The sequence below is a fragment of the Berghia stephanieae genome, chromosome 1 (assembly GCF_034508935.2).
Source record: "Berghia stephanieae isolate SIO BIC M18660-M18661 chromosome 1, UCSD_Bste_1.3, whole genome shotgun sequence".
NCBI lineage: Eukaryota > Metazoa > Mollusca > Gastropoda > Nudibranchia > Aeolidiidae > Berghia > Berghia stephanieae.
Window position 1 is genome coordinate 30533174 of NC_088360.1, and position 26426 is coordinate 30559599.

Here is a 26426-nt window from a genome sequence, read left to right on the forward strand (position 1 = left end):
AATAAGTGTCATTTAAGAGAGTTATGGCTCTTTGAAAAAAGTGAGTTGTGTCCCCTTGCAAAAAAGAGACAACATTTCTTTCAAAGGCTCTGGAGACTACAATATTAATTCAAATATATGCAAATTGGGTATCAAACTGAAGGAAATTGAATATACTATCAAACTATGTGCACAAGCTTTCAATTTGTAAATATTATATAGACTCACAGAAAGTTGAAACAATTTGTCAGTAATCTCATGAAGTGTCATATCTAAACTTATGGGCTATTTCAGTGTTTTACACAAAAAATTATTTTAAATATGGCCAAAAACAGCATGTTAATTAAAAATGTAGCACTGAAGAAAGCTATGGCCCAAGCCTCAACAACAACCTTCATATTTCTACGTCACAGGAAAAACTAAAAGTGTACGCAACCCTTACATTTTTCTCCACTTTGTCGGATGCCAAATTCATCATAATTTTCATTCTTTTTAAACATGGTATTGATGTCCAGTTGTCACATTTAAAAGTAAGTTGAAGGTGTGGTAAAAACAATAGATATATCATGAAAAAAGATTAATTTGTTCACAACCCAAGTGAAGCATCATTACCGAAGACTTTTGAACGAAATCGCATTGTTATATTATGAAGAATAATTGATACTCAAAAGGGATTCTTGATTCAAGATGCAGTAAGTACATAAAAACAATATCCTTATGTGTTTTGCAAACATGCTTTACTCCTTAACAGTTTGCACTGCTCACCAATTTATTACATATCCTCATCATCAGTAGCAAAATCCTCTTCGTCCTCTGAAGTGTCGTCAAGGAAATCACTGTCAAAGCTATCACTACCATCCTCGGCAGTACTGGTGCAGCTTTCTTCATACACAATTTCCTGCAACTCATCTGGAATGAAAGCATCTTTGAACCACTGTACTTCCAATTCATTTGCAGAATTTCTCTGCCAACCGTTATCCTCTGGTTTTGGAATGCTAGGATTCTGGCACACTGCATTCCTCCAAATGAGAGTTTGAAAGTTGGCTCTTGATATGTGCAGTGACAATACTTGACTACAAGGAGGCATCTGACACAGATCAATTCCACCACTGCATGAGATGGTACCTTTCTTTCCTTTGAAACGCTGGCGAACTATGTCATACCTCACTTTGTTGACACTTGTGCATGAGGTTTTGCCATACAGCTTGCACACAAATGACTCTAACATGAGACAGTCATTACTCGAAACAGCTGCTGATGTTCCAAATCTGGAGAACAGAATTCTAAGATCTTCCTCCTTTTGAAGAAACTTTAGAGCTTTCAGCTTTCCTTGCCCAGCAAAGCAACTTGTTGTGTCACAGCCTGTGAATGTATGGACACCAAGTAATGCATCTTTGCTATCTGAGAGACATTGATTTGTCGCCTGTTGTTGCCACAGCCAGTATCAAAAATCAGGGTCTTTCCAATTGTCTCTGAGAATGAAAGGAGAAGTAAGAAGACATCCGTGTCTGGTGATCTGACAACAATTGTTTCACAGTTTGGTTGGCGGGAAGCATATTGACAGTGCAGTATAATTCGTGTGTCTGCCTCTTCCTGTGATGAGTAGAGATCTAGACAAGGTACAGCTGTGGTAAATTCATCCGTGTCACTGTAAAGTAAGGTGCATCTCTCTTCACAGACAAAGAAGATTTCCCTGTTTCTCAGTTTCTTTGCATATTCGTTACTTTCCCATTCCTTGAGGAGAAACCTGATGAGGGGTCTTTTGTTATCAACGCAGCTGAGAAATGATTTCCAACGTCTGGGCACTGTTGTTGCAGATCCTCTTAACAAGTATGCATCTTCTATGATTGAATCTTCTATGTAAGTATCAGTCACAAAGTGTACACAAGCTGCTTGTGGTAAGGAGGAAAATGTAAGTTTGGCTACTTCACCAAATGTATTTGGGATTGCTGACAGAGTTTGTAACAGTGCATTGCCATCAACAATGTAAACGGTGTTTGTTTTGTTTTTGCATAATCCTCGAACATTAATGAATTGTCAGGCGTGAGCTTGTGCAACAGAGTTGCTTTGTTGGTCTTCAGAGGTAAACCATCTGATGAAGCCAGCGACCATGGAGTAGGTGTTAGAGGATATTGAAGAACTTTTTGAAGATCAACACTGTGTTCTTGGGACAAAACAAGAAGCTGGCCAAATAAATTTCTTTGTGCCTTGATTTTAACCACGTTCATGTCTTTTTTCACTGTTACCACTTTCCTCAATGATGCAAATGTCTTGGTCTTGTTCCTTGCTAATGGCTTGTGAAATTCTACAGTCTTTTCCTTCAGTCTGTTTTCAACAAAACTTTCAAACAATCTTTTTCCTGTTTTTTCCACGGCTAGCAGGTCATCAGCAACATCCTCTTGCACTTTCATTCCTGAAGCTAGACTGACCATACCATCTTCAACTTCAAAGGGATTGATAAATAATGCTGAAAATGCCTGGAGGATCTTTTGCACTCGCTTTTCACTTTGTCTTTTTTCTGCAAGGCTCAATTCTTTGTGGGTGTCTATATCTATACAGTTGTTGTTGCTGATCATTCTTTGGGTTGCTGATACATATTCTGCTCGATTGTGTCTTGTTACACTCCAACGGTAATAGCTTGGAAGACTCTTGCTGAACCCAACAATACCTCCTTTTGTCTTTGCATGTTTGTTTATTGTTTGTCCAATGGTCATATCAACTGCTATTCTTCCAGCAGGCGTCCTTGATCTGGAGACACTAAATCCATTATCTTGTAACATTTCTTCTGCCCTGGGTGGGAATGAATCAGGTTGGCTAGTGACACAAAATATACACTGAGATACTTGGCATAATTGTGGTGATTCATGGTAAAAAGCAGTGTGCACAGTTCTTTTAAACAAGATATATGAAGAAGAAAGTTGGTAGCTCGCAGAAACTGGAGGAGAAGCCAAACTCTGTCCATGTATTGGATCCAGTATTGTGCAGTTTTTCCGTACTTTCCTGAGCGGACACTCTCTTTGAAGGCTTCATACTGGGAAAATAACTCAGCATACACAGTTGACTGGAGAATTTTATTAGCTGTATGGCTTGAAATTCCTTCGGTGAATTCCTTTATGTAAGACATGAGGTCTTTACTGAGTTTTGAATCCGTGTTCTGCTCAAATTTTGCAAGCAGAAGCCTCTCTAGAGCCTCCAAAACAGACACATGCACTCGTATAGCCCTGTTGTAGTTCTTTCCACTCTCAACCCTATCCATAGAACCATGTGCACATAGCCCTGCTTCAGTCACAATTTCTTCAAAACCAGATCCACTTTGGAGCTTTCCCAGGGCACCAAGATATGAAATTATGGTGTGAAAGACACCCAGGTGAATAATGACTGTTTTGTAAAGCTGTGGGTTTTGCCAGACAATATCGTAAGCTTTCTTTGCTACAGCAAGGTCAAATGTTACAAATGTATATGTGTTATATGCCCATTAATCATGCCTGAATTGTGCTAGTACAAAATTCCTCTTGTTTATTTATCACTGAAAGGAAGCAAATGCACTGTAATATATATTTTTTTCATATTATAGAGAAAATGGCTATCAATATCAAAGATTTAAAAACCCTATATAGCTTTGTAAAATATTTTATGATATGAGGCAAAAAATGAGAAATGACAATAAAATTCCACTATTTATTGCATTTGAAGCAATTTTAGGGTGATAAACAATCATTTTATTCACAAAAATGAGTTCACGAAAAATTGCACCCGATGACCTTTCAAGGGCCATAACTCCTGTAAATGATACTTGAAAAAACTGTAACACCCGGATTAATTTGTGTTATATGTCCCTGAAGCATGCTTGAATTGTGCTAGTGCAAAATCCCTCTTGTTTATTCATCCTGAAGGGAAACAAGTACACTGTAATAGATTTTTTTTTCAAATTATAGAGAAAATGGCTATCAAAGATTTAAAAACGCTATATGGCTTTGTAAAATATTTATGATATGAGGCAAAAAATGGGAAATGACACTAAAATTCCACTATTTATTGCATTCGAAACAATTTTAGGGTGATAAACAATCATTTTATTCACAAAAATGAGTTCACGAAAAATTGCACCCGATGACCTTTCAAGGGCCATAACTCCTGTAAATGATACTTGAAAAAACTGTAACACCCGGATTAATTTGTGTTATATGTCCCTGAAGCATGCCTGAATTCTGCTAGTGCAAAATCCCTCTTGTTTATTCATCCTGAAGGGAAACAAGTACACTGTAATAGATTTTTTTTTCAAATTATAGAGAAAATGGCTATCAAAGATTTAAAAACGCTATATGGCTTTGTAAAATATTTTATGACATGAGGCAAAAAATGAGAAATTACAATAAAATTCCATTATTGATTGTATGTGAAACAATTTTAAGGTGATAAACAACCATTTTATGCACAAAAACGATTTCACAAAAAATTGCACCTAATGACCTTTCAAGGGCCGTAACTCTCGTAAATGACACTTGAAAAAACGGTAACACCGGATTAATACTCAAGATATAGTGCTGTTTCAGAAAAACCATGTGGCGAAAACTCCCCAGGGGGGGGGGGGGGGGGAGGGTTTCGCCCACTGGCCCATGCACTAATATGTTTGTGTGAGAATATTGGCTATTAAGCTTAACTGCTGGTCAAAATTATTCGCGATGGTGGTGTACGAACGAATCGGCGATCTCAAGAAGTGGGTGAGAGAGGGATCTAGTAATGACTTTGAGTTTGAAACGAATATTTTTGTGTTCGTGGATAGCTCACACGGTAGAGCCACGCTCTCACCTGCCAGGCGGAGTTGTCGTACCAATAAGGTCGCAGGTTCAAACCCCACCACCGCCGCGAAAAAATTTTTATTCTCTATTGTCTTCTGGCACTTTTCTATTCACTTCATATCTTGTCGTTTCACAATAGGTAATTTTACCCTTGTCTCGCTAAACAAAACTGCCGATGGCGTGAGGCGGTCAGCCAGGCCGTATTATAATAATGCAAGCATAATATTGGTTGTTGGAACATATCATATCACATGACGGAAGTACACCATTTGCGCATGTCGACGTCTTGTCTCTTCCGCAATCTGCAACCTTGTCGTCTGTCAGGTCGGTCACTTCGGCCATCCTTTTCCTTGCACTTGAAAGCCTTTTTAAGCAATATCTGTGTCTTGGTACGTGCAAAACAACCACTAATTCATTTTTTTATATCCCGTATTGTATTGTTTTGTTTGTAGAAATCACTTCGGTGTACGATTTTTCCGGGCTATTTACATGCACCAAACGTAAACGAAGTACATGAGACAAAGAGGGATAGTGTTGGCGAGAAGGACATTATTTTTTAAAATTTAGAATCATTTTTGTTTGTTTGTTTTTTCCTAACATTCTGCTAAAATGGGCTGTGATGCATTTTGTTCAGGAAAAGGAGAGATGAAAGAAGTTTCAAAGTCATTATTATATTATTTATTAGAAACTATCACACCATTTTGTTGTCGCAAGCTCACGTTTCTGTATTGTTCTAAATGATCAAAGCAATAACTGTGCGGCTTTGTGGTCAAGTGGTATGACACTGGCTTTCGGATCGGAAGGTCCTGGGTTCGAGCCTCGCTCGACGCATAGTTGAGTCCTTGGAAAAGACTCTTTACTCACATTCTCTCACCGTACTCAGGTGTAAAATGAGTACCTGGCCGTTAACAGCGTTGTCTTTGTCCGAAAAATTGTAATATCTCCTAACAGGCGTCATGTCTCGTCCTACATATTGAATGTTGCTGTTGACCAGGGACCCCTTGTAAAGCGCTTTGAGCACGTTAAGTGGATATTGCGCTATATAAAAGCTCAATTTAAAAAAAAAATATTTTTAAACCGTTAATCCAACGTGGATTTATTTGCAGGACTGATTACCCAAATTGTGTCATGGAAGTAAATAGAGCTTTTTATTAGAACAATATCCACGAAATGTGCTCAACGCGCTTTAAAAAAGGGCCCTTGACCAATAGAAACACGTAACATGTTAAAAACGAGACATGACGCCTGTTAGGCGATAATATATTATATATTTTTTACCGACAGAGACAACGCTGTTAACGACCAGGTGCTCATTTTAAATTTGAGTACGTTGAGAATGTGAGTCAAGAGCCTCTTTTCCAGGGGCTCAACTAATCGCGGAACGAGGCTCGAACCCAGAACCTTCCGATCCAAGAGCGAGTGTCTTACTACAAGACCACATACTTGTGCACGTGTACTTACTTGCAGGTCTGATAACCCAAAGTGTGTAAATGGAAATATCCTCAATTCAACGTAATATATTGTCAATTACAACAAAACTATAACAACCCATAATTGTGTTCGGTTATCAGACCTTAAATATGTGGACGTCCTTAACCCTCTCCCTACCACCTATTGGAAAATCGTCACATTTGTTACGATGCAACCGTCACTTTTCTCATCCAGATTAAATTTCTTTTTGCTAAAAAGCTTGATATTATATAATATGGTTCATATTGTCGAGCAGTATCATGTATAGAATGTTCTTGTTGCTTTTCTATTTGAGTAAGAAATGTCTGTTTTTGTGTTGGGTGGGCGTGAAGTTTTGGGGGAAATTCTGAAAATAGCTGGTAAGGAGAGCGTTAAACCCAAATATAAAGATTATATTTTTAAATAGAGATGTGCACATGTATTCATTCATTGCGATTGCTAATTTCCTAACATGCTCAATGCGTCTTTCAAATTCACACCAAATTCTCTCTTAAATAGAATAATATTTGTGTTGCTATGTGGTCAAGTGCTATGACAGTCGCTTTCGGATCTGAAGGTCCTGGGTTCGTGCCTCGCTCGGGGCATAGTTGAGTCCACGGAAAAGGCTCTTTACTAATATTCTCTCACCATACTTGAGTGTAAAATTAGGATCTGGGGGAAATTGTAATATCGCCTAACAGGCGTCATGTCTCGATCAAGATGTTAATTGTTGCTATTGGCTAGGGATCCCTTGTAAAGCGCGTTGATCACATTTAGTGGATTTTGCGCTGTATAAGAGCTCACGTTCAGTGGAAGCGTCTTTTTAACACACAATCCATTCGACGTGGAGTTCCATGTGTTTGACATTTTTGGTTTACGATTTGGGACAATCCAGTATCATTTCCTTCACCAACACTCTGGTTTACATATAAAAGTAATAAAAGCTTTCATTTCAAAATGGCGACTGACAGAGGAAGGGAGATAACTTTATAAATTATCGATAGCCATCTAGGATATACGCAGTTAGCTTCCATTTTTTGATTTTTGAAAATTAACGCTCTACAAATGTCCCAACCCTCGGCTTGACAAAAGCTCTCAAACCTGAGACTTCACAAAAGTCCTAGGTTTGAGAATTATTTCTCTTTTACAAGACGAGATTTTGAATACGTGTTTTCTTAGAATTAAACAGTACCGGTCCTAATAAAAAGATAAAGTAAAAATAAAATAAAATGTCCTTTTTTTCATCCCATTGGGGAAATTTGTCTTTAGGGTCTATTCCATTCCAAGAGAAGTCTGGAATAACCCAGGCCTCCGCCGTAATGCAGCGCCGCAAATTGAGCTAGGGCGAGGTGACTTGCTCAGGGCCACACAGCGCAGCGGCGGGTGATCGAGCTCGGTACCTTTCGGGAAGGAAGCAAGGACCGTACCGCCATGAGTATCACACACCACAAAAAACATCAACACCGTACAAGTAATAAACTCTGTAATAAATTATGTATAAATGTAATTGCTTTATTCCAGAACGGCAACCTTGCCAGTGTGATGTGTGGCCAGCTTTGGTGTCGGGACCCAAATCGAGACAATGGCTGTAGAACCAACTCCTATCTGACGGCCTTGCCAGGGACCAAATGTGGAGACTATGGGGTGAGTATAGCTGTATAAATAGACTATTTATATATCTATGGGGTTAGAGCTCTCCTTTCAGGGAGATTAAAAAGACACACATTATGTCGTACTCTGAAAAAACACATATTTAAAACTTTGGCCAGAAAACTCGTCCTTCAAATATCGATCGATTTAAATGACTCTCATCTTGGCAAAAACTCTCAAACCCGGTTTGAGAGTTTTTGCCAAGATGAGAGTCATTTAAATCGATCGATATTTGAAGGACGAGTTTTCTGACCAAATTTTTAAATATGTGTTTTTCCATAGTATGGCAGAGTTCATGTTTATGAAATTATTGAAATAACGATAGTCAAATGGGATGGAAGCGTCAATCTAAATAACGAAAACAGATTATGCGGACGTTTCGGGTTTCCCCTTTATCAACAAGACATGATGAATAATAACACTAAAATTCGTCTTTTGCGTTTCATTCATTGTGTCTAATATTGTTGACGAAGAGGAAACCCGAAACCTTTACGTCATCAAACATTGCAGACGAATTGAAGCGTCCATGCCATTTGACTATCGTTATTTATCTTATGCGGTCTAGTGATGTGACACTCGCATTCGGATCGGAAGGTCCTGGGTTCGAGCCGCGCTCGGAGCAAAGTTGAGTCCTTGGAAAAAGCTATTTACTCACATTCTTTCACCGTACTCAGGTACTTATTTTACACCCGAGTACGCGAGAGAATGTGAGTAAAGAGCCTTTTCCAAGGACTCAACTATGCGTCGGGCGAGGCTCGAACCCAGGACCTTCAGATCCGAAAGCGAGTGTATTACCACAAGACCACATAGCCGCACTTCAAATCGATTCAGATGATAGAAGACTATTTCCCTCTATCTATATTTCAAGTGATCTATCTAGGACTTTATTGTTTGTTTGTTTGGGGTTTTTCGTTATTGTCTGAAGAAGGGTTTTGAGCCCAAAAAAAAGCATCCCGTCTTTGGTATTTTGTTCATTATTTCCTAAGCTGTTATATTCATTTTGTTCATCACATGTAACAGTCCACAGCTGCCCTGCTGTCAGCGTAACAAAACATACTGGCATCAAAAGGGTAGCAAGCAATTGCTATTGTCCGTTTCACGTTGTAGAAACCGGGATAATCCCCGGTTCCATGGGCCTAATGGCTTTTGCGGACTACTCTTAAAAATATATAAATGAATTAATTCCCTTGTTGTAAAAATAATATAACACGGTTATTTTCTTTTACATGTTTTAGGTGTGTAGTCTTGGAGAGTGTCAGCCTGACACATTCAGAGAAAATAACGAGAAGAGCAGCAGCAGCAGAAGCAGCATCGACAACCATAACACACACAATACCAGCAACGATCTTCGTCCATCTGCCAGAATCGGCGGCACCAGCAGGCAACAACGCCCCCACTCGGATAATAAAGACACGAGTAGAAGTAACAGTCATCACAGAGGCGGATCTAGAGGGCCAGACAGTGGGAGAGTAGATGGGGGACTGACCTCTAGAAACGAGGCTCTTGACAACGACAGGTCCATCAGGGGAGACAGTGTCATCAATAGAGGGAATGGCATCAACAGTGACGCTATCAAACACAATAGGGATAACGTAGTGAGCAGAGGGTACGGCGGAAGCAACACTGGCTCGAAGGAGATTAGAACCGATAGATACGATGATGGAAGAGACAGGGAGATCAAGTACAACACGGTGGAAACGGTCAGAAACAAGTACAGGACTTTGAGCAGAGACAGCACAATTAGCAGAGATGCTGATGCTGTACGCAGGGATAATGTATACAATAGGGGAAGCACAATTAGCCGGGATAGTGCTGTACGCAGGGATAGCACGTATAACAGGGGAAGCACAGTTAGCAGGGATAGTGCTGTTAGCAGGGATAATACGTACAATAGGGGAGGCACAGTTACCAGGGATAGTGCTATACGGAGGGATAATATATACAATAGAGGAAGCACAATTAGCAGGGATAGTGCTGTACGCAGAGATAGCACGTATAACAGGGGAAGCACAACTAGAAGGGACAGTAGTATAAGAAGGGATAATAATAATTATCACAATAGAGATAACACTATTGATAATGATAGTACTATACGTAGATACAATACTTACAATAGGGGTGGTACGATTAGTAAAGATAGATCTATAAATAGGGGCACTGTATACGATAGGGGTAACACAATTAGCAAAGATCCTACTTTTGGGAGGAACACTTACAATAGGAGTAGCACAATTAGCAGAGATCACACTGTAAATAGAAATAATGATTATGGTAGGGGTAGTACTGTAAGTAAGGATAGTGGTTTAAGTAGGAGTAATGATTACAATAGGGGTAGCACTATTAGCAGAGATAGTAACGTAAATAGGGGAACTATTTATTCCAGTAGAAGGACAAGCAGTAGAGACAGGGATATTAGCAGGGATAATATATACAATAGGAATAGACAAGACACTATAGGCAGGGATAGTTCATACAAAAGGGATAGTACATATAACAGAGATAGAACAACGTATACGGATACTAGAATCAATAGAGGGAACTCGGCGGATAAAGATAGAACATTTAATAGGAATAGCGGGTTATATGAGAATAGGGTAGTTAATAGAAATGGCCATCACGTAGTCAGGGATAGCCGAGTGACCAGCACAGCTAGCAATGAGAGGGAAAGGAAAAAGGATAGTAGAATATACAGTGACAGTAGGATAACAAATTATAGAAATATACACAGGGATAGCAGAACAAATAGGGATAATAGTTATACCAGGGATAGAGGACTTAATAATGGTAGTGATATCTCCAGAGGCAGCAAAATTGACAACAAAGGCAGCACAACTAATACCAGCTTGACCAGGGGCGTTATACGAAACGTCAGTTCGAGAAAAAGAACCAACGCCATTCCCAAATCTCATGACAATAAATATTCAAGGTCGAGTCGCAGGTTACGAAAACAGCGCCGTAGAAGACATAGGTCTCGAACCAGGAGTCTTTCGGGTTCTCGGCGGTCTGGAAGAAGAAATAGGAAGAGGTCCAGGGGAAAGAAGAAAAGTGAGTAAAAAATCAAATGGTTTTATAGTAACTTTTAGGATAATTTTATTCATAATAAGAGGTCCTGGTAGTCAGTGGTAGAGCACTTGCCACACACGAAAAGGAATCTGTGTCAATTCCTGGCGCAATTCAATATTCTTTTTTTAATCCTCCCCCTTTCCACCTACAAATGAATGGGTAGCTGGTCTGTTTAAATTTGGCAGAAAGTACTTTGCGATAGAATGACGTCTTATCAAAAGGATAGCCAGAATTTAACGCTACAAATATTGGGATACATTTCGGCTAAACGGGCCTTAGGGCTCTGGAGAAATAATGTTTCTTATTTTATGTGTGTGTTTTGTTTTTAACCAAACCATATAATAAAGCATATTTTTCTATCCTTCTAGTTGTTACGTGTAAAATATTCACTCCATTTGTTCTGATTTCCCCTCAGATCGCTGCAGGGAGGACAAGAACGTGAGTTACTGTCGTGGGCTCATTGACCTCAACCCGGATGGTTGTCGACGTAAGGCCATACGCCAATACTGCTGTGCTACATGTCGCTGGTTGCGGAAGAGCAAAAAAAAGGGCATCGCCTAGATAGAAAAAGCGTTGGCATTTATTATATATCAAAATTGAATCACATGAATCATAAGACATTTTGAACATTAGTGGCTAGTTTACATTGTTTTAATAGACACTATTTGCGTCATTTATTTGAGATTTCCTTTACAACAATGAGCCCATAATGAAATTGGGTTATCAGACCTGCATATCGAATGAACTGTAATCGACGTACGCTTATATGCAGGTCTGAAAACCCATTTCATTATGGGCTCATTGTTGTAAAGGAAATTTCAAAAAATGACGCAAATAGTGTCTATTAAAACAATGCTAAACTAGGACCATAATTGCGTTCGGATGTCAGACCTGCATATATGTATGCGTCGATTGTAATAAATCCAAAAACAAAAGAAAACAATGGGATTTTTTCAAAAAAAAAAACCCAGAAAATCTTCCTTCGCGTAATGAAAGGGAATAAAAGAAGAAATGATTTCTTTTTATAGAAACTTGTCTATCAGTACGTTTGTGTGTCTGTGCGTGAGTGTGTGTGTGTGTGTGCGTGTTCGTGTTTCTGTATATATGTGTGTGAGAGAGATAGATAGAGAGAGAGAGAGATAGATGTAGAGAGAGAGAGAGAGAGAGAGAGAGAGAGAGAGAGAGATGTTATTTTTATTTATGTTTTACTCTTCTTCTTCTTCTTCTTCTTCTTCTTCTTCTTCTTCTTCTTCTTCTTCTTCTTCTTCTTCTTCTTCTTCTTCTTCTCCTTCTTCTTCTTCTTCTTCTTCTTCTTCTTCTTCTTCTTCTTCTTCTTCTTCTTCTTCTTCTTCTTCTTCTTTTCTTCTTTCACATTACCACTTCTTCCCCTTCCTCTCACCTTGTTTATTGCTGATTCATTTTATTATTTCATATTCACAATAGTGATACCTATCGGCAATTGTCTATGATTGTAAATACTGTTTATAGTTAAATCTGGTGTTTATATTAACTGCTGAACAGAAATAATCTTTTAAATCGTTATAGTTGATGTCCTTGTATCGCCTCCATAACGTATCTGTCCATAGACATGTAATCGATTATATTCATCATAAAGGAATCGAGTCTCAGAAATTGAAAATCAAATAATGACCTCCAGTCTACCGTGGCCTTCATGAACTCATGGCATGACGCTGGCCGTAGCCATCGTATACTCATGGCCTGACACTGGCCGTAGCCATCGTGAACTCATGGCCTGACACTGACCAACAAATGGCGTCAAAAGAAAAGTCTTTGTCCACAAATGAACACAAATCGTGAGTTGTATTCAACAGTTCAGCCAATGGGATCACTTGTTTCCTTGACAACTGACTAGCCAGTCCGTAAACATACAAATGACGTCAAAATATGGGTCAGTGGGTTTTAGTGTCAGGCTACGATAAGTTAACGATAGCTACGAATCGAACACCTGTCCCTTTACCAATTGTAACCCATAACCTCAAAATGGTATTATGTCAATGACTTAAATACCTAAAAATATCATCATCATCATCATTGCCCTTTTCACCCTGGGTCAGGGTATAGGCCAAAGACAAACAGTTTCCATCCTTCTCTATCCTGAGCTATCTTTTTAATCTCATTCCAGGTCTTACCACTTCTCTGTATATCAGCTTCTTTAATTCTTCTCCATGTTCCTCGTGGCCTTCCTCTTGATCTTCTGTTCGTTTGTGTGTGTGTGTGTGTGTGTGTGTGTGTGTGCGCGTGTGTTTTTCCCTCATCATTATAAACATGATATAGTACAGTATCCAATATAAAAAATTCTAGAGGATCCTCCTCCTCCTCTTCATCATCATCATCATCATCATCATCATCATCATCATCATCATCATCATCATCATCGTCGTCGTCGTCATCATCATCATCATCATCATCATCATCACCATCATCATCATCAACATCCTCCTCCTCCTCCTCCTCATCATCTTCATCATCATCATCATCACCATCATCATCATCATCATCATCATCATCATCATCATTATCACCACCATCATCAACATCATCATTATTATCACCAACATCATCACCAACATCATCACCACCACCATCATCATCATCATCATCATCATCATCATCATCATCATCATCATCATCATCATCATCATCACCATCATCATCATCATCATCATCATCATCATCATCACCACCACCATCATCAACATCATCATCACCATTGATATCAGTGTGATATTTACCATTTCATGTTCACATTACGTTCGACAAATGGATGATGCCAAGTCTGCAAAGATAGATCATCATCAAGCCCTACTGCAACCTCCTCGTGGTGTCGAACGGTAACAGGTCAAGCTGGCCAACTGCAGAGGGCGACAAGAATAGGCAATGGCAAACCATTCTTGTAACTTTGCCGAGTTAACTGCATGAATAAGTCCAAAAAGTTAAACGGTGACAGCGTAAAGGGGAGCATGTTTTCACGGAAGACTGCTGCCTCGCTCGGTTGGGAGCGTGATGTTCGTCAGGTCACACCGAACCGTCAGCCAGTTACTAGGCGAAATAAATTTAACAAATGTGACAAAACCAAAATTGGGACATGGAATGTCAGGACCTGTGCCCAAAAAGGAAAACTAAACAACATTCTGAAAGAAATGAAACGGCTCCAAATAAATATTCTTGGCCTGGCAGAGATGAGATGGAAAGAGCAGGGAACCATGTCAAAACAAGAAAACAACATGACATATAAGATCATATGGAGTGGTGGAACCTCTTTCCAAAAAGGAGTAGGGATGATCTTAGACCAAAAATCAACCAAATTTTACAAAGGGCACGTAGCAATCTCAGACAGAGTTTTGCTGGTTAAGCTAAGAGGACCTGTAGTTGACACCAATATTATTCAAGTTTATGCACCAACAGAAGAGGCGACAGATGCAGATATGACAGAGTTTTACCATTCACTAGACAAAGCAAAACGAATGTGTAAATCACAAGAAGTCCTTATGGTAATGGGGGACCTAAATGCTAAGATTGGCAGAGGCAGAGATGGTGACATAATCGGACCACATGGACTCGGAGACAGAAATGAACGAGGAAACATCTGGGCAGATTGGTGTAGAACAAATAAATTAATGATTTCAAACACCTGGTTTCAACAACACCCAAGAAGAACCTGGACATGGCAATCACCAGGGGACAGAGCAAGGAACCAGATAGACTTTATAGCAGTATCATCAAGAGTCAGAAATGGCATATTAAATTGCAAAACCTACCCAGGCGCCGATGTAGACAGTGACCATGTCCCAGTTGTTTGTACAATAAGGATAAAGTTTAAAGCTATTCAGAGAACAGCTGGTAGAATAAAGAGGGATTACAGGTTATGCAAAGACAATGGCATACAAACAAAAATGAGAGAAGAATTTGAAAATGCACTCATGATACAAAGCCAAAGTGAACCTGATAATGAAAAATGTGAAAAACAATTTGATATATTCCAAAAGTGTGTCAAAGCAACTGCAGAAAAGCATTTACCAATAGCTCAAATAAACAGCAAAAAGGAATGGATGACAAATGAAATTCTAAACCTATTTGAAGAAAGACGAAAATGCAACAGAGGGTCTGCAGAATACCAAACATTGAACAACCACATTAAATCCAAATGCATCGAGGCACACGAGAACTATCTAGACTGGAAATGCTGCGAAATCGAAAGAGAATACAAACCCAACCCCCAACAAGCTCACCAAAGAATAAAAGAACTATCAGGGAAAAGGAAAAGCAAAGCAGCAGGAAGTTGTATCCAAAACAAACAAGGGGAACTGCTATTTGAAGAACAACATATAGAAAGCCGATGGGTAGAATACATAGGCGAACTGTACAATGATCCAAATAGAAATGAACCACCACTGAAATTCAAAGAACCATTAAGCGGACCAAACATCACCAAAAGTGAAATTGAACATGCCATGGAACGAATGAGGGATGGTAAAGCAACAGGCCCTGATGAAATATCTGTAGAGGTATTAAAAAGCCTAGGAGATCTAGCAATTGATGAACTTCACATATTATTCAACAATATATACAATACTGGGAAAATTCCAGAAGATCTCTGTAACTCTATTTTCATAGCAATACCAAAGAAAGCAGGTGCAGTCAGATGCGAAAATTTTAGAACTATAAGTTTAATAAGCCACATCAACAAAATACTGTTGCGTATAATTATCAACAGGCTAAGGAATAAGATTAACCCCGAAATCGCAGAAGAACAATATGGATTCCAACCTGACAGAGGGACAAGGAACGCAATATACCTCCTCCGTGTTTTAAGTGAAAGAGCTATACAGGTTCAGACCCCACTATACCTCTGTTTTGTCGACTACAAAAAAGCTTTTGATAGAGTACGCCACGAAGAAATACTAAAACAACTGCACTCCATTGGCGCTGATGAGAAAGACCTCAGACTCATGCAAACATTATACTACACCCAGCAGGCATCTATCAAAATCGGAAACTCTACAGGAAATTCCATTCCTATTAAGAAAGGAGTCCGTCAAGGGTGTGTTGCCTCACCAGATCTGTTTAATCTATACCAAGAAACAATCATGAGGGGCATAAATAATATGGAGGGAATAAAAGTGGGAGGTCACAACATAAATAATATAAGATACGCAGACGATACGGTACTCATTGCAACATCAGAAATCCAACTTCAAAAGATTGTTGACAAAGTGGTAGTAGATAGTGAAGCCAAGGGAATGGAAGTGAATATCACCAAAACGGAATGCATGGTAATACAGAAAAACCCCAAAAACAACAACACCTGCAATATAACGATTCACGGCGAGCAACTTACCAACGTAGAAAGTTTTAAATACCTAGGTTCAATAGTGACAACAGATGGAAGATGTAACCGAGACATACGAGCAAGAATAACTCAAGCCAAACAGGCCTTCATGGACCTGGGAAACATTTTGAAAAACAAACAGATGTCGTTCGGGATTAGATTCCGAGTCTTGAAGTGCTACGTGTGGCCAATCTTGTTATACGGATGCGAAAGCTGGACTACAAATGCAGAAACACAAAAGAACATTGAAGCTTTTGAAATGTGGTGCTTGAGAAGGATGCAGAGAATATCGTATACTGCACACAAAACGAACGAAGAAGTGCTAAAACAAACATACCAACAAAGGAAACTAATGCCCTTAATAGTGGATCGACAACTATCCTTTTTCGGACACATAGTAAGGAAAGATAAGAATGAATACCTGGCAAGTTGTGGAAAAATACCTGGTAAACGCGCCCGGGGGAGACAAAGAAAAACACTCATAGACCAACTGAAGGGCTTCACCAGCCTAACAATCCAAGAGCTGTTTGAAAAGGCAAGAGACAGGGAGGAATGGAGAGAGATAATTCATGCAGTATCCGAAGCCTGGACCAGGCATGGAACCTAGAAGAAGAAGTTCACATTACAACATGTACCATAATTTCCCATGTTGTGATTTAAATTACTTTTTAATCCCTTGCAAAACTAACATAATGAAAACTCTCACCCTATTTCTAATTCTGGATGAAAAAAAAAGATGGTCCACAGTGAGATATACTTATTTGCAGGTCTGATAGCCTAATATTTATGGGCTCATTGTTGTGATGGAAACACTATCAAACAACGCACAACGTTGTCTATTAAAAACCATGTTAAATCAAACCATTAATTTGGTTCGCCTGTCAGGCCTGTAAAGATATGCACGTCGGAGCACAATACCTGGGGGCAGCTTGGCTCAGCGGTACGGTCTTTGCTTTGTACCCAAAGGTACCGAGTTTGATCACTCGCCGCTGAGCTGTGTAGCCTTGAGCAAGTCACCTCGCTCGAGATCAATTTGAGACGCTGCACTGGAACTGACACCTGGGTATTTCAGTCTTCCCTTGGAATAGACCCTAGAGACAAATTTATCATGTGGGATAGATAAAGGGATTTTATTTTATTTATTTTAATAATAATAGTAATAATATGCTTGTAAGTCCCTCAATGATTACCTTGTGTTCATCCAGTCTCTAAAGAATACTCGATACGAAATGAAAAAAGTTAGAGATTATAATAATATTCTGATGAAACCCTCACGACAAGTTCTAACGTACTCTAGAAAAACACATATTTAAAAATTTGACCAGAAAACTCGTCCTTCAAATATCGATCGATTTAAATGACCCTCGTCTTAGCAAAATACCGACGAGTTTTCTGACCAAAATTTTAAATATACATATTTTCTTCAGAGTATAGCAGAAGAAAAATAATTTGAATATTGTAGTTTTATTCTTATTATTATTGGGGGGGGGGTCCAACGATGAATTATTTTATGCAATAATGAAAATTTAATGGAATGGATTAACGATGAGTAAAGATATTCTGAAAAAGAATTGTTAATAAACTGAGAAATCACCCATATCTTTATTTTGGCCAGGATCTCACTTCCTAAATACATTAAAAGATTCAGCTGGTACCATAGATTTAAAATACAAGATGAACATTGAGCATCATATATATATATATATATATATATATATATATATATATATATATATATATATATATATATCATACATCATATTGTAACACGCCTTGCAGGCTGACACGTTTCAAATTGCTCTATGTTTTCTATTTATTTTAGCGTTTATTCACATTTTCAATTCTGGATTTTTATACCAATCGAATTGTGACGTTTTAGTCTTCTGAGTGATATAATTATTTCTGATTTTTATCAGACTTGTATACCATTCGTGAATTTTATGCTAAATTTTAATAATGTCAAGTGTTTTATTTTATGAATAAGTTGTTTATTTATTTTACTACAAGTGTTCACTGTGCTCTAACATCGATGCCCAGTATTATGAATATAGAAAATGAAACACACGTCACCATACAGTCCACCGCGATGACAAGTCTTACGAAAACCAATGATTGTCTTGAATACATTTTACACAATGAAAGTGATAATTATTGTTATGATTATGAAAGCGAATACAAACACCGTGTTGAAACAAGTGAACCGAAACATCGATTGAGTCGAGGAGGGATACTAAAACAGCGGGCCATCCCAATACAATGTGGCCATCGGCCTACCCCTAAAATAAATCACAGCGGCCACCTACCACACAGACAATTATACCACTTATGAGTGAAAAGAAATCACTTTCAATTTTAAAAGTGGCGACAATAAACGCCCAGTCTTGCCGCAATAAAACATTAGACATTAAACATATGATTGAAGAGAGATCTATTGACATTCTAATAATAATTGAAACATGGTTAAAGGAGAATGGGGTGAAGCAATTGTGTCGGATTTAACACCACTCACACATACAACTCAGTCATTTCCGAGAAAAAGAAGGAGAGGGGGAGGAATTGCAGTGGTCTATAAGTCAAATTTGACCATTAGATTTAATCATGATGTCAACAATTTTTCGGCATTCGAATCGGTAGTAATGGTCATTGATTTTAAACATGACTCAGTCAAGCTTCATTCAATATATAGGCCTTCACCCAGTGCAAAAAATAGATTAAAAACATCACTATTTATTGATGAATTCGAGGACTTCCTTCTTCGCCTTGACATGAAGTCAAAGAAAAATATTATTGTTGGAGATTTCAACTTACACATTGATCGAGACACACCGGATATAAGAAATATAAATAAACTACTTTCGTCACATCACATGACACAGCATGTCAATGAAAAGACACATCGGTGTGGACACATTATTGACTGGGTATTGACCAGCGTTGACATGCAACTAGCGACACCTATCAATGTAGATGATCTTTGCATTTCAGACCACCATTTAATATCTTTTGGCATCAGAGGGGGGACAATACACGACACAAAATCAAAAAAATAGTTGTTTCGAGAGATTTGAAGAAAATTGACCTAGAACTATTTAAAGCGGGCCTCTCTCACTCTCTTACTACACATTGTGAGAAAGAAGTGACTGGTGACAATTTTGATAAAGCAGTTTGTAGTGTTATGGATAAGCACGCACCTCTCACGACAAGATCTGTGAACATCAGAAAAGAATCACCATGGTACAATTTGGAGGTAAAACGTATAAAGAAAGAGAAAAGAAAAGCGGAGAAGAAATGGAAAAAATCTGGCCTGACAATTGATAAGGAAACTTACATATCATTCAAACATAGACTCAAAGAGGTGACAATTAAGGCAAAGCGTATCTACTATCTTGATAAAGTTGATAACATAAAAAGTCTGAAGGAGTTTTATAAAATCTCAAATAAGTTTCTAGGCAAAGAGATCAAAACAAACCTGCCACACCACACTGACGACAAGCAACTCGCGGACTGCTTTGTAGAGTATTTCATGAATAAAATAACAACGATACGGAGTGAACTTGAAACAGACGAAACAGAAGCAGAATATACCTCTTTTTATGGTGAACCCTTAACATCTTTCAAAGAAATTTCAATAAATGACACAAAGAAAACGATTCTCTCTAGTCCTAGCAAATCATGTAGGCTCGACCCTTTACCAACATCCCTTTTGAAGGAGTGTATTGATGAACTTGCTCCTTACATCACTGAATTGATTAATCAATCATTAAGGGAGGGAGTTGTTCCAGAAAGCTTCAAGAAAGCATTGGTGAAGCCATTGTTGAAGAAAGCGGGACTTGACAGTGATAATTTTAAAAACTTTAGGCCTGTATCAAATTTACCATTCATTTCCAAAATTCTAGAAAAGATTGTACTAAAACAACTTTCTTGTCACGTGAAACATAATAACCTCGATGAGTGCTTTCAATCGGCCTATCGGCAAAATCACAGCACAGAAACAGCATTGATGAGAATCACAAATGACTTGCTGAAAATTACTGATCAAGGAAAAACCACCATCCTTAGTCTTCTCGATCTTTCGGCGGCCTTTGACACCATGGACCATGCCATACTACTTCGAAGCCTACAAGTTACTTTCGACATATCGGGCACTGCTCTTAACTGGTTTGCATCATATCTTACTCAAAGAACTCAATCATTTTTAATTGGGGAAGTAACTTCGTCAGAGCGTGGCCTTCATTTTGGTGTACCTCAATGATCCGTTTTAGGTCCAGTCCTTTTTGTACTTTACACTTCCCCTGTTGTGAGAATTTTAGAGCAACATTCTCTCGCTTACCATATGTACGCCGACGATACCCAGATATATAGCATGTGTTTGCAATCCGATATAGTTTCAAAGATAACTGTTTACGAACAATGCATCAACCATGTGATGAGATGGATGTCTGCAAATAGATTAAGATTAAATGCGACAAGACTGACCTTATTCATTGCTAGTTCAAATAATAAGACAGATCCATTTACACTGGCACTGACAATCAACGATAATGACAAAATACAACTCACAACATCAGCAAAAAATCTCGGCATCACCTTAGAGAGTGATCTGTCTATGAACAAACATATTAACAATGTGAGAACAAGTGCTATCTGCATTCTAAGAAATATCAGAACAATCAGACCATTTATTAATAGGGAAACTTGCAACAAATTGGTAACATCTTTGATATTCCCGAAAATGGACTACTGCAATGAACTGTTTGATGGTCTCACAAAGGACAAAAGAAACAAACTCCAGAAAATACAGAACATGGCAGCCCGCGTTGTACTACAGAAAGACAGAAAAACTGCAGCTCCCGAATTACTACAGCAGCTGCATTGGCTGCCAGTGGACCAGCGGATTAAATATAAATCTTCAACTATCGTTTTCAAATGCCTGGAGGGCTCGTCACCAGCATATCTCTCAAACCTCGTTGAACGGTATAACCCACAGCGATCGCTTCGATCAACGAACGACCTCAAATTGAAAACACCCCGCTGTCGAGTGAAGGCTGGTAAACGCGCCTTTCAGCATTCTGGTCCAAGGTTGTGGAATTTACTACCACTAGAGATACGTTCTTCGTCTTCACTAGAGGAATTCAAGCGTCGATTGAAGACATTCTTATTCCGACAGGCTTTCTTTTGATTATGTGTATAATTAGCGCTGTTCGTGTACTGTGTTAGGGCTTAATCTATGTTATGCGCCCAGAGCCCTCCTGATAAAGGGATGTTTGGCGCACTATAAATCTATACCATTATTATTATTATTATTATTATTATTATTATTATTATTATTATTATTATTATTATTATTATTATTATTATTATTATTATTATTATTATTATTATTATCATTATTATTATTATATATATATATATATATATATATATATATATATATATATATATATATATTTTATGCCGCTTTTGATGTAATTAAAAATCGTGAATCTAAAAATAGCGTGGCATTGATAAGACAGAACAGAGCCAAACAATATATCACACTATTTAATACCGTTTTATACAACTTACAGGTATCTTTACTAAATAAAAACAAATTCATGATTTTCAGTATTTCTGTCAAAAAAGACCCTCGTTGAATATCTTATTGTATAAATCTATGGTGTCATTTCTAGTTTTAAAAGTCCATATCTATTATGTGTGTCGTATCGTTTCAGAGCTAATAGGTTCTAAAAATCGTTAAATGCTCTGTGTAACTTTTTATGCATAGATGCAATTCATCATTTATATAAAAAGTATTCAAAATCAATTAATTGATAACATTGAGAATTAAATATCTAAAACATAATTATCTCTACCACTAATTATCGCGTCTTAATTCAATATTTTTTACTGACGTTTAATAAACATGAAATTCACCCAGAGCCGCTGACAAAGCTTTAGACCTCATAATTCATAATCTGTAAATATTGTATAGAATTGTCATACAACTTGTATTGTAGAAAGATATGAATGATTACATATTATAATATAATAATATTATTTGTGGTTCGAATGCTGTGAAGATGACCAAGTTACCAACGTTAGGATAAACAACCAAAGTCTTCCAATCACGTGATACATAAAGGGACAGACCTCTCTATGCTTTTACGATTCGCTGCGTTGGAATGTTTCTATCTGTAGTTTTATGATAGTCAGATTTTTAATCAGTGACGCGGGTTTTTATTATTTTTCTCAGCTGCCCTTCAAAGGACAGCTACAGAAGTTTGTATGAACCTCAGAATCAATTTGTCTTAATTAAAAATTATTTTTAAAAATGAATTTTAAAACAATAGGAAAGGATTTTGCTCATTCAAGCTATATTAACATCAATAACTGGTGAGGATCGCAATTCATAGATGATTTACAGTATCAAAATTATGAATTTTCCGCTTATCCGTTTCGAAGGAATTCGTTAAAATGGAATGGTCGGGTAATTGAAACTTGAAAAGTATCTGAATATGAAGGGACGGATGGCAATACTTAACAATCAGACATCTACATTTTATAACTTTCAATACATATTGTTGATGAATACAAAAGTAAAAGTGAACATTACGCACTTCCAATATTAATTGGATTGCAAAATTTTGAGAAATAGCTTGTGTTTATGCCCAAGAGGATTACATAAAATTAAGGATCCTTTTTCTACCACGTTGTTCCACACTGTTGATCTCTCTGTCGTTTTTCGATAACCATCTTCTCATGGTTGATTGTGAAATTCCAATTCTCTAGCCGTTCTATTTAATGGCTTATTGATAGATACAAGTAGACTCTTTTCCCAGCTTTACGAGAGTGGAACCAGAAGAAATTTCGTATCGTATCGTATTGTTTAAGGGCTTATAGATTTTTAAAGCCTTTATATCCCCTGTGAAACGTTCATGCATACACAATTTTTGAAAGTTATATAAACGACATTCATTGTTAATAATAATATTGAGTATATCATCAGTATTTCAAATGATTTAAAACTAGAGATTTCATACCAATTTTCAGTAATTGCGACATCATGTAGATAATATGCATTAAATCATAAATTCACAATTTAATGCAAACTCCATAAGTTGGAAGTTTATCACAGTTAAAGTGAATTGTTTAAATTGGGAAACAAGAATGACGTGAACTCTTAATCACAAGCCGGAACGACGTGTCAGCACGAGATTTTTTGGGGAAAAACTATGAATTCATTTCATACTTTGTGGTGCGTAACTTATTTCATATTTAACAGTGTGAAATCACTACTTTTATTAGATATCTAGTTTTATAGATAGAATGCGCTTGGGCAAGGAGTTCACAACATTGCTATCCGGAAGTATAACGGACCAACACACAACTCTGTGTAACCATGAACTTTTATAGTCTGGTTAATACAGTTTAGTGAGAACAACTCACAAACGCGGATGGCAAAAACAATAACAAAGGCCCGAGTGACGTCATCTGCATACTATCTATAGAGGTCTTTGAGATAATTTTTTTTTGATGTGGCATAAATAAGGTCCAAATTCTATATTTAGTTAAGACAAATTGATTCAAAGATTGACACAAATTTTTACTTTTAATTGAGAGACAGCTCAGAAACAAGACAGAAAAACACGCAACACGTCATTTGTAAAAAAAACTCACTATAATAATTCAACTAATTATACAATTTAATAAATCTATTTATGCCCTTGTTATTGTTACTGTTACGTGTGACACAATTTTCACATTTTAATATAATATTCACTTGCATATATGTATAAACCTGTCACTAATATTTGTATGTGATGTTTTCATGTTTCTTTTTATTCGCGCATAGAGTCCTCTACAGGAATATGCGCTATACAATCGAAATTAATTATTATTATTATTATTATTATTATTATTATTATTATTATTATTATTATTATTATTATTATTATTATTATTATCATCATCATCATCATCATCATTATCATCATCATCATCATCATCATCATCATCATCATCATCATCATCATCATCATCATCATTATTATTCCCTATTTGAACCACTTTCCTTGTCTTACTTTTTCCTTCAAGTCCTTTTAATTGTACATCGAGAATCTTTTCACCACCCAATTTTCTACCTTTTTACTGATAAGACCTAATGTGTTGCAAGCGCCGTATAACCCTTCTACAGGCATCAGCCCCCTTCCCCCCCCCCCCCCCCAAGACGTTTAGAGCCTAATGACTTATGCCGCCTGACTTTATCCTAGTTTCTGTGCTATTTAATGGGCAATAAAATTTAAAAAATTATCTTCCACCCTTTAGATAGGATGCTAGTCTGAAAAAAAGCATGTTCCACCACACCTTAAAAACCTAACCACCCAATTATTTTGGATTAACTCCCTTTGCTTGAAAGTCGAGTATTCTATAATTCTACAATATACCGATTTTACGCAAACCTCAGAGAAATAGTAATGCATTCATTAGTTATTGTTGTAAATACAATTTACGAATTATTAATATGACGACTCACAATTGTAACTGTTATGACTGATTCTACTTTGTTCAGCCATTTTCTAAATAAAGTTATGTCTTCCGGTTGTAACTACACAATTTTAAGTTGGTCCTTGAGTCTTGTATATATCGTGATCTACATTAATCAATCACCGTCAATTAAAAACATTATGTTGGCGATGTGAATCAACAATTACATTGATATAGGAAACCTTTTCCTACCATGCTCCAAGCAAGTACCATGAACTTCCGTCAACTAGAGCAGTTTGATGTCAATCAGAGAAATGGCAACCTTAAAACATGGTTTTTATACATATAAAGTAAACATCTGGTCATGTCATCACCAGAAGCGACACTGCACTCAGCTGCGTACTTGTTTTACAACTGGGCACGGTGAGAGATTTAAGTAAAGAGCCTTTTCCAAGGACTCAACTATGCGCCGCTCAGAGTGGGACTCGAACCCTCGACCTTCCAATCTGAAATCGATTGTCATACCATTAGACCACATTCTCGCACTCAGTGAGGATTTTGATTGACATTCTCTCACGGGATTGGTGTATAAAAAATGTAATGGCGTTTTACAAACGTAATGTCTTGTCCTATGATGCTATTTTACGTGTGTGCTGTTGGCTTGAGGTCCATTGAAATAGGCTTTGATCACATTTTGTAGATATTGCTCTACATGAAAAATAAATTTTCACGCCGTGATTTTTTGACAATAAACTTGAGCTTTTATATAACGCGATATCCACTTAATGTGCTCAAAGCGCTTTACAAGGGGTCCCTGACCAACAGCAACATGTAACATGTAGAACGAGATATGACGCCGTTTAGGGATATTTCAATATTTTTTTTCCTTCAGAGACAACGTTGTTAACGGCCATGTACTCATTTGACACCTGAGTATGGTGAGAGAATGTGAGTAAAGAGCCTTTTCCAAGAACTCAACTATGTGCCGAGCAGGGCTCGAACCCAGGACTTTCCGATCCGAAAGGGAGTGTCATACCACAAGAATACATAGCCGCACAAATACCTTTGATCAGGTATGTTGTCATTTATCTAGATGGATTTCTTTCAGTCTTTCAAGTGGCCTCAGACCGTACAAGGATAGATAGGTATTACTTACTAGATCTACATTTTGTTCCCTGCTTCTGTATTATCATGGGGATCCGATAGGTCAGTTGATAGAGCACTCGCGTTTAACGCAAAGAGAACAAGGTTGAAGTCAATATTTTTACTTAGCGTTTAACCAAGCAGTGATTGGGTAGTTGTGTCTGTGATATATTATATGGAGAGTACTTTGAAATAACCACCGTCCTATTCAAAGGGTAGCAAGCAATTGGTGTTTTCCATTTCACGTTAGAGAACGAGGGATAAATCGGCAAACGGCTCTAAAGGACTAATGTTTTTATTTTTCAGATTCAATTTCAACAGGATTCAATAGACTGACGTCACGTCCGCCCAGCAACGAGCAGCTTGGTTCTAACCAAAGAAAATCGGTACTTTTTATTCTTCACGCTGGCAAGAACTTTTTCATATGTCATGTAATCAGAATGTATGAAACTCAAAACATGATCAGATTTACAATGTTTTTCTCCTCTGGATACACTTTTATGCTCGTCGGAGAAGTATTTCATAAGGGC

At 37.6% G+C, this 26426-nt stretch overlaps 1 protein-coding gene across 1 annotated transcript in view; it reads left to right on the plus strand.

Moving 5' to 3' along the window:
- LOC144971561 (uncharacterized) overlaps positions 1–11965 on the plus strand; it is a 79667-nt gene extending 67702 nt beyond the window's left edge. The window contains exons 11-13 of the mRNA XM_078912605.1: positions 7749–7871; positions 9113–10922; positions 11356–11965. Coding sequence (XP_078768731.1) covers positions 7749–7871; positions 9113–10922; positions 11356–11501 — 2079 coding nt within the window. The 3' untranslated portion in view covers positions 11502–11965. The remainder of the gene's footprint in view (positions 1–7748; positions 7872–9112; positions 10923–11355) is intronic.
- The last annotated feature ends 14461 nt before the right edge of the window (positions 11966–26426 follow it).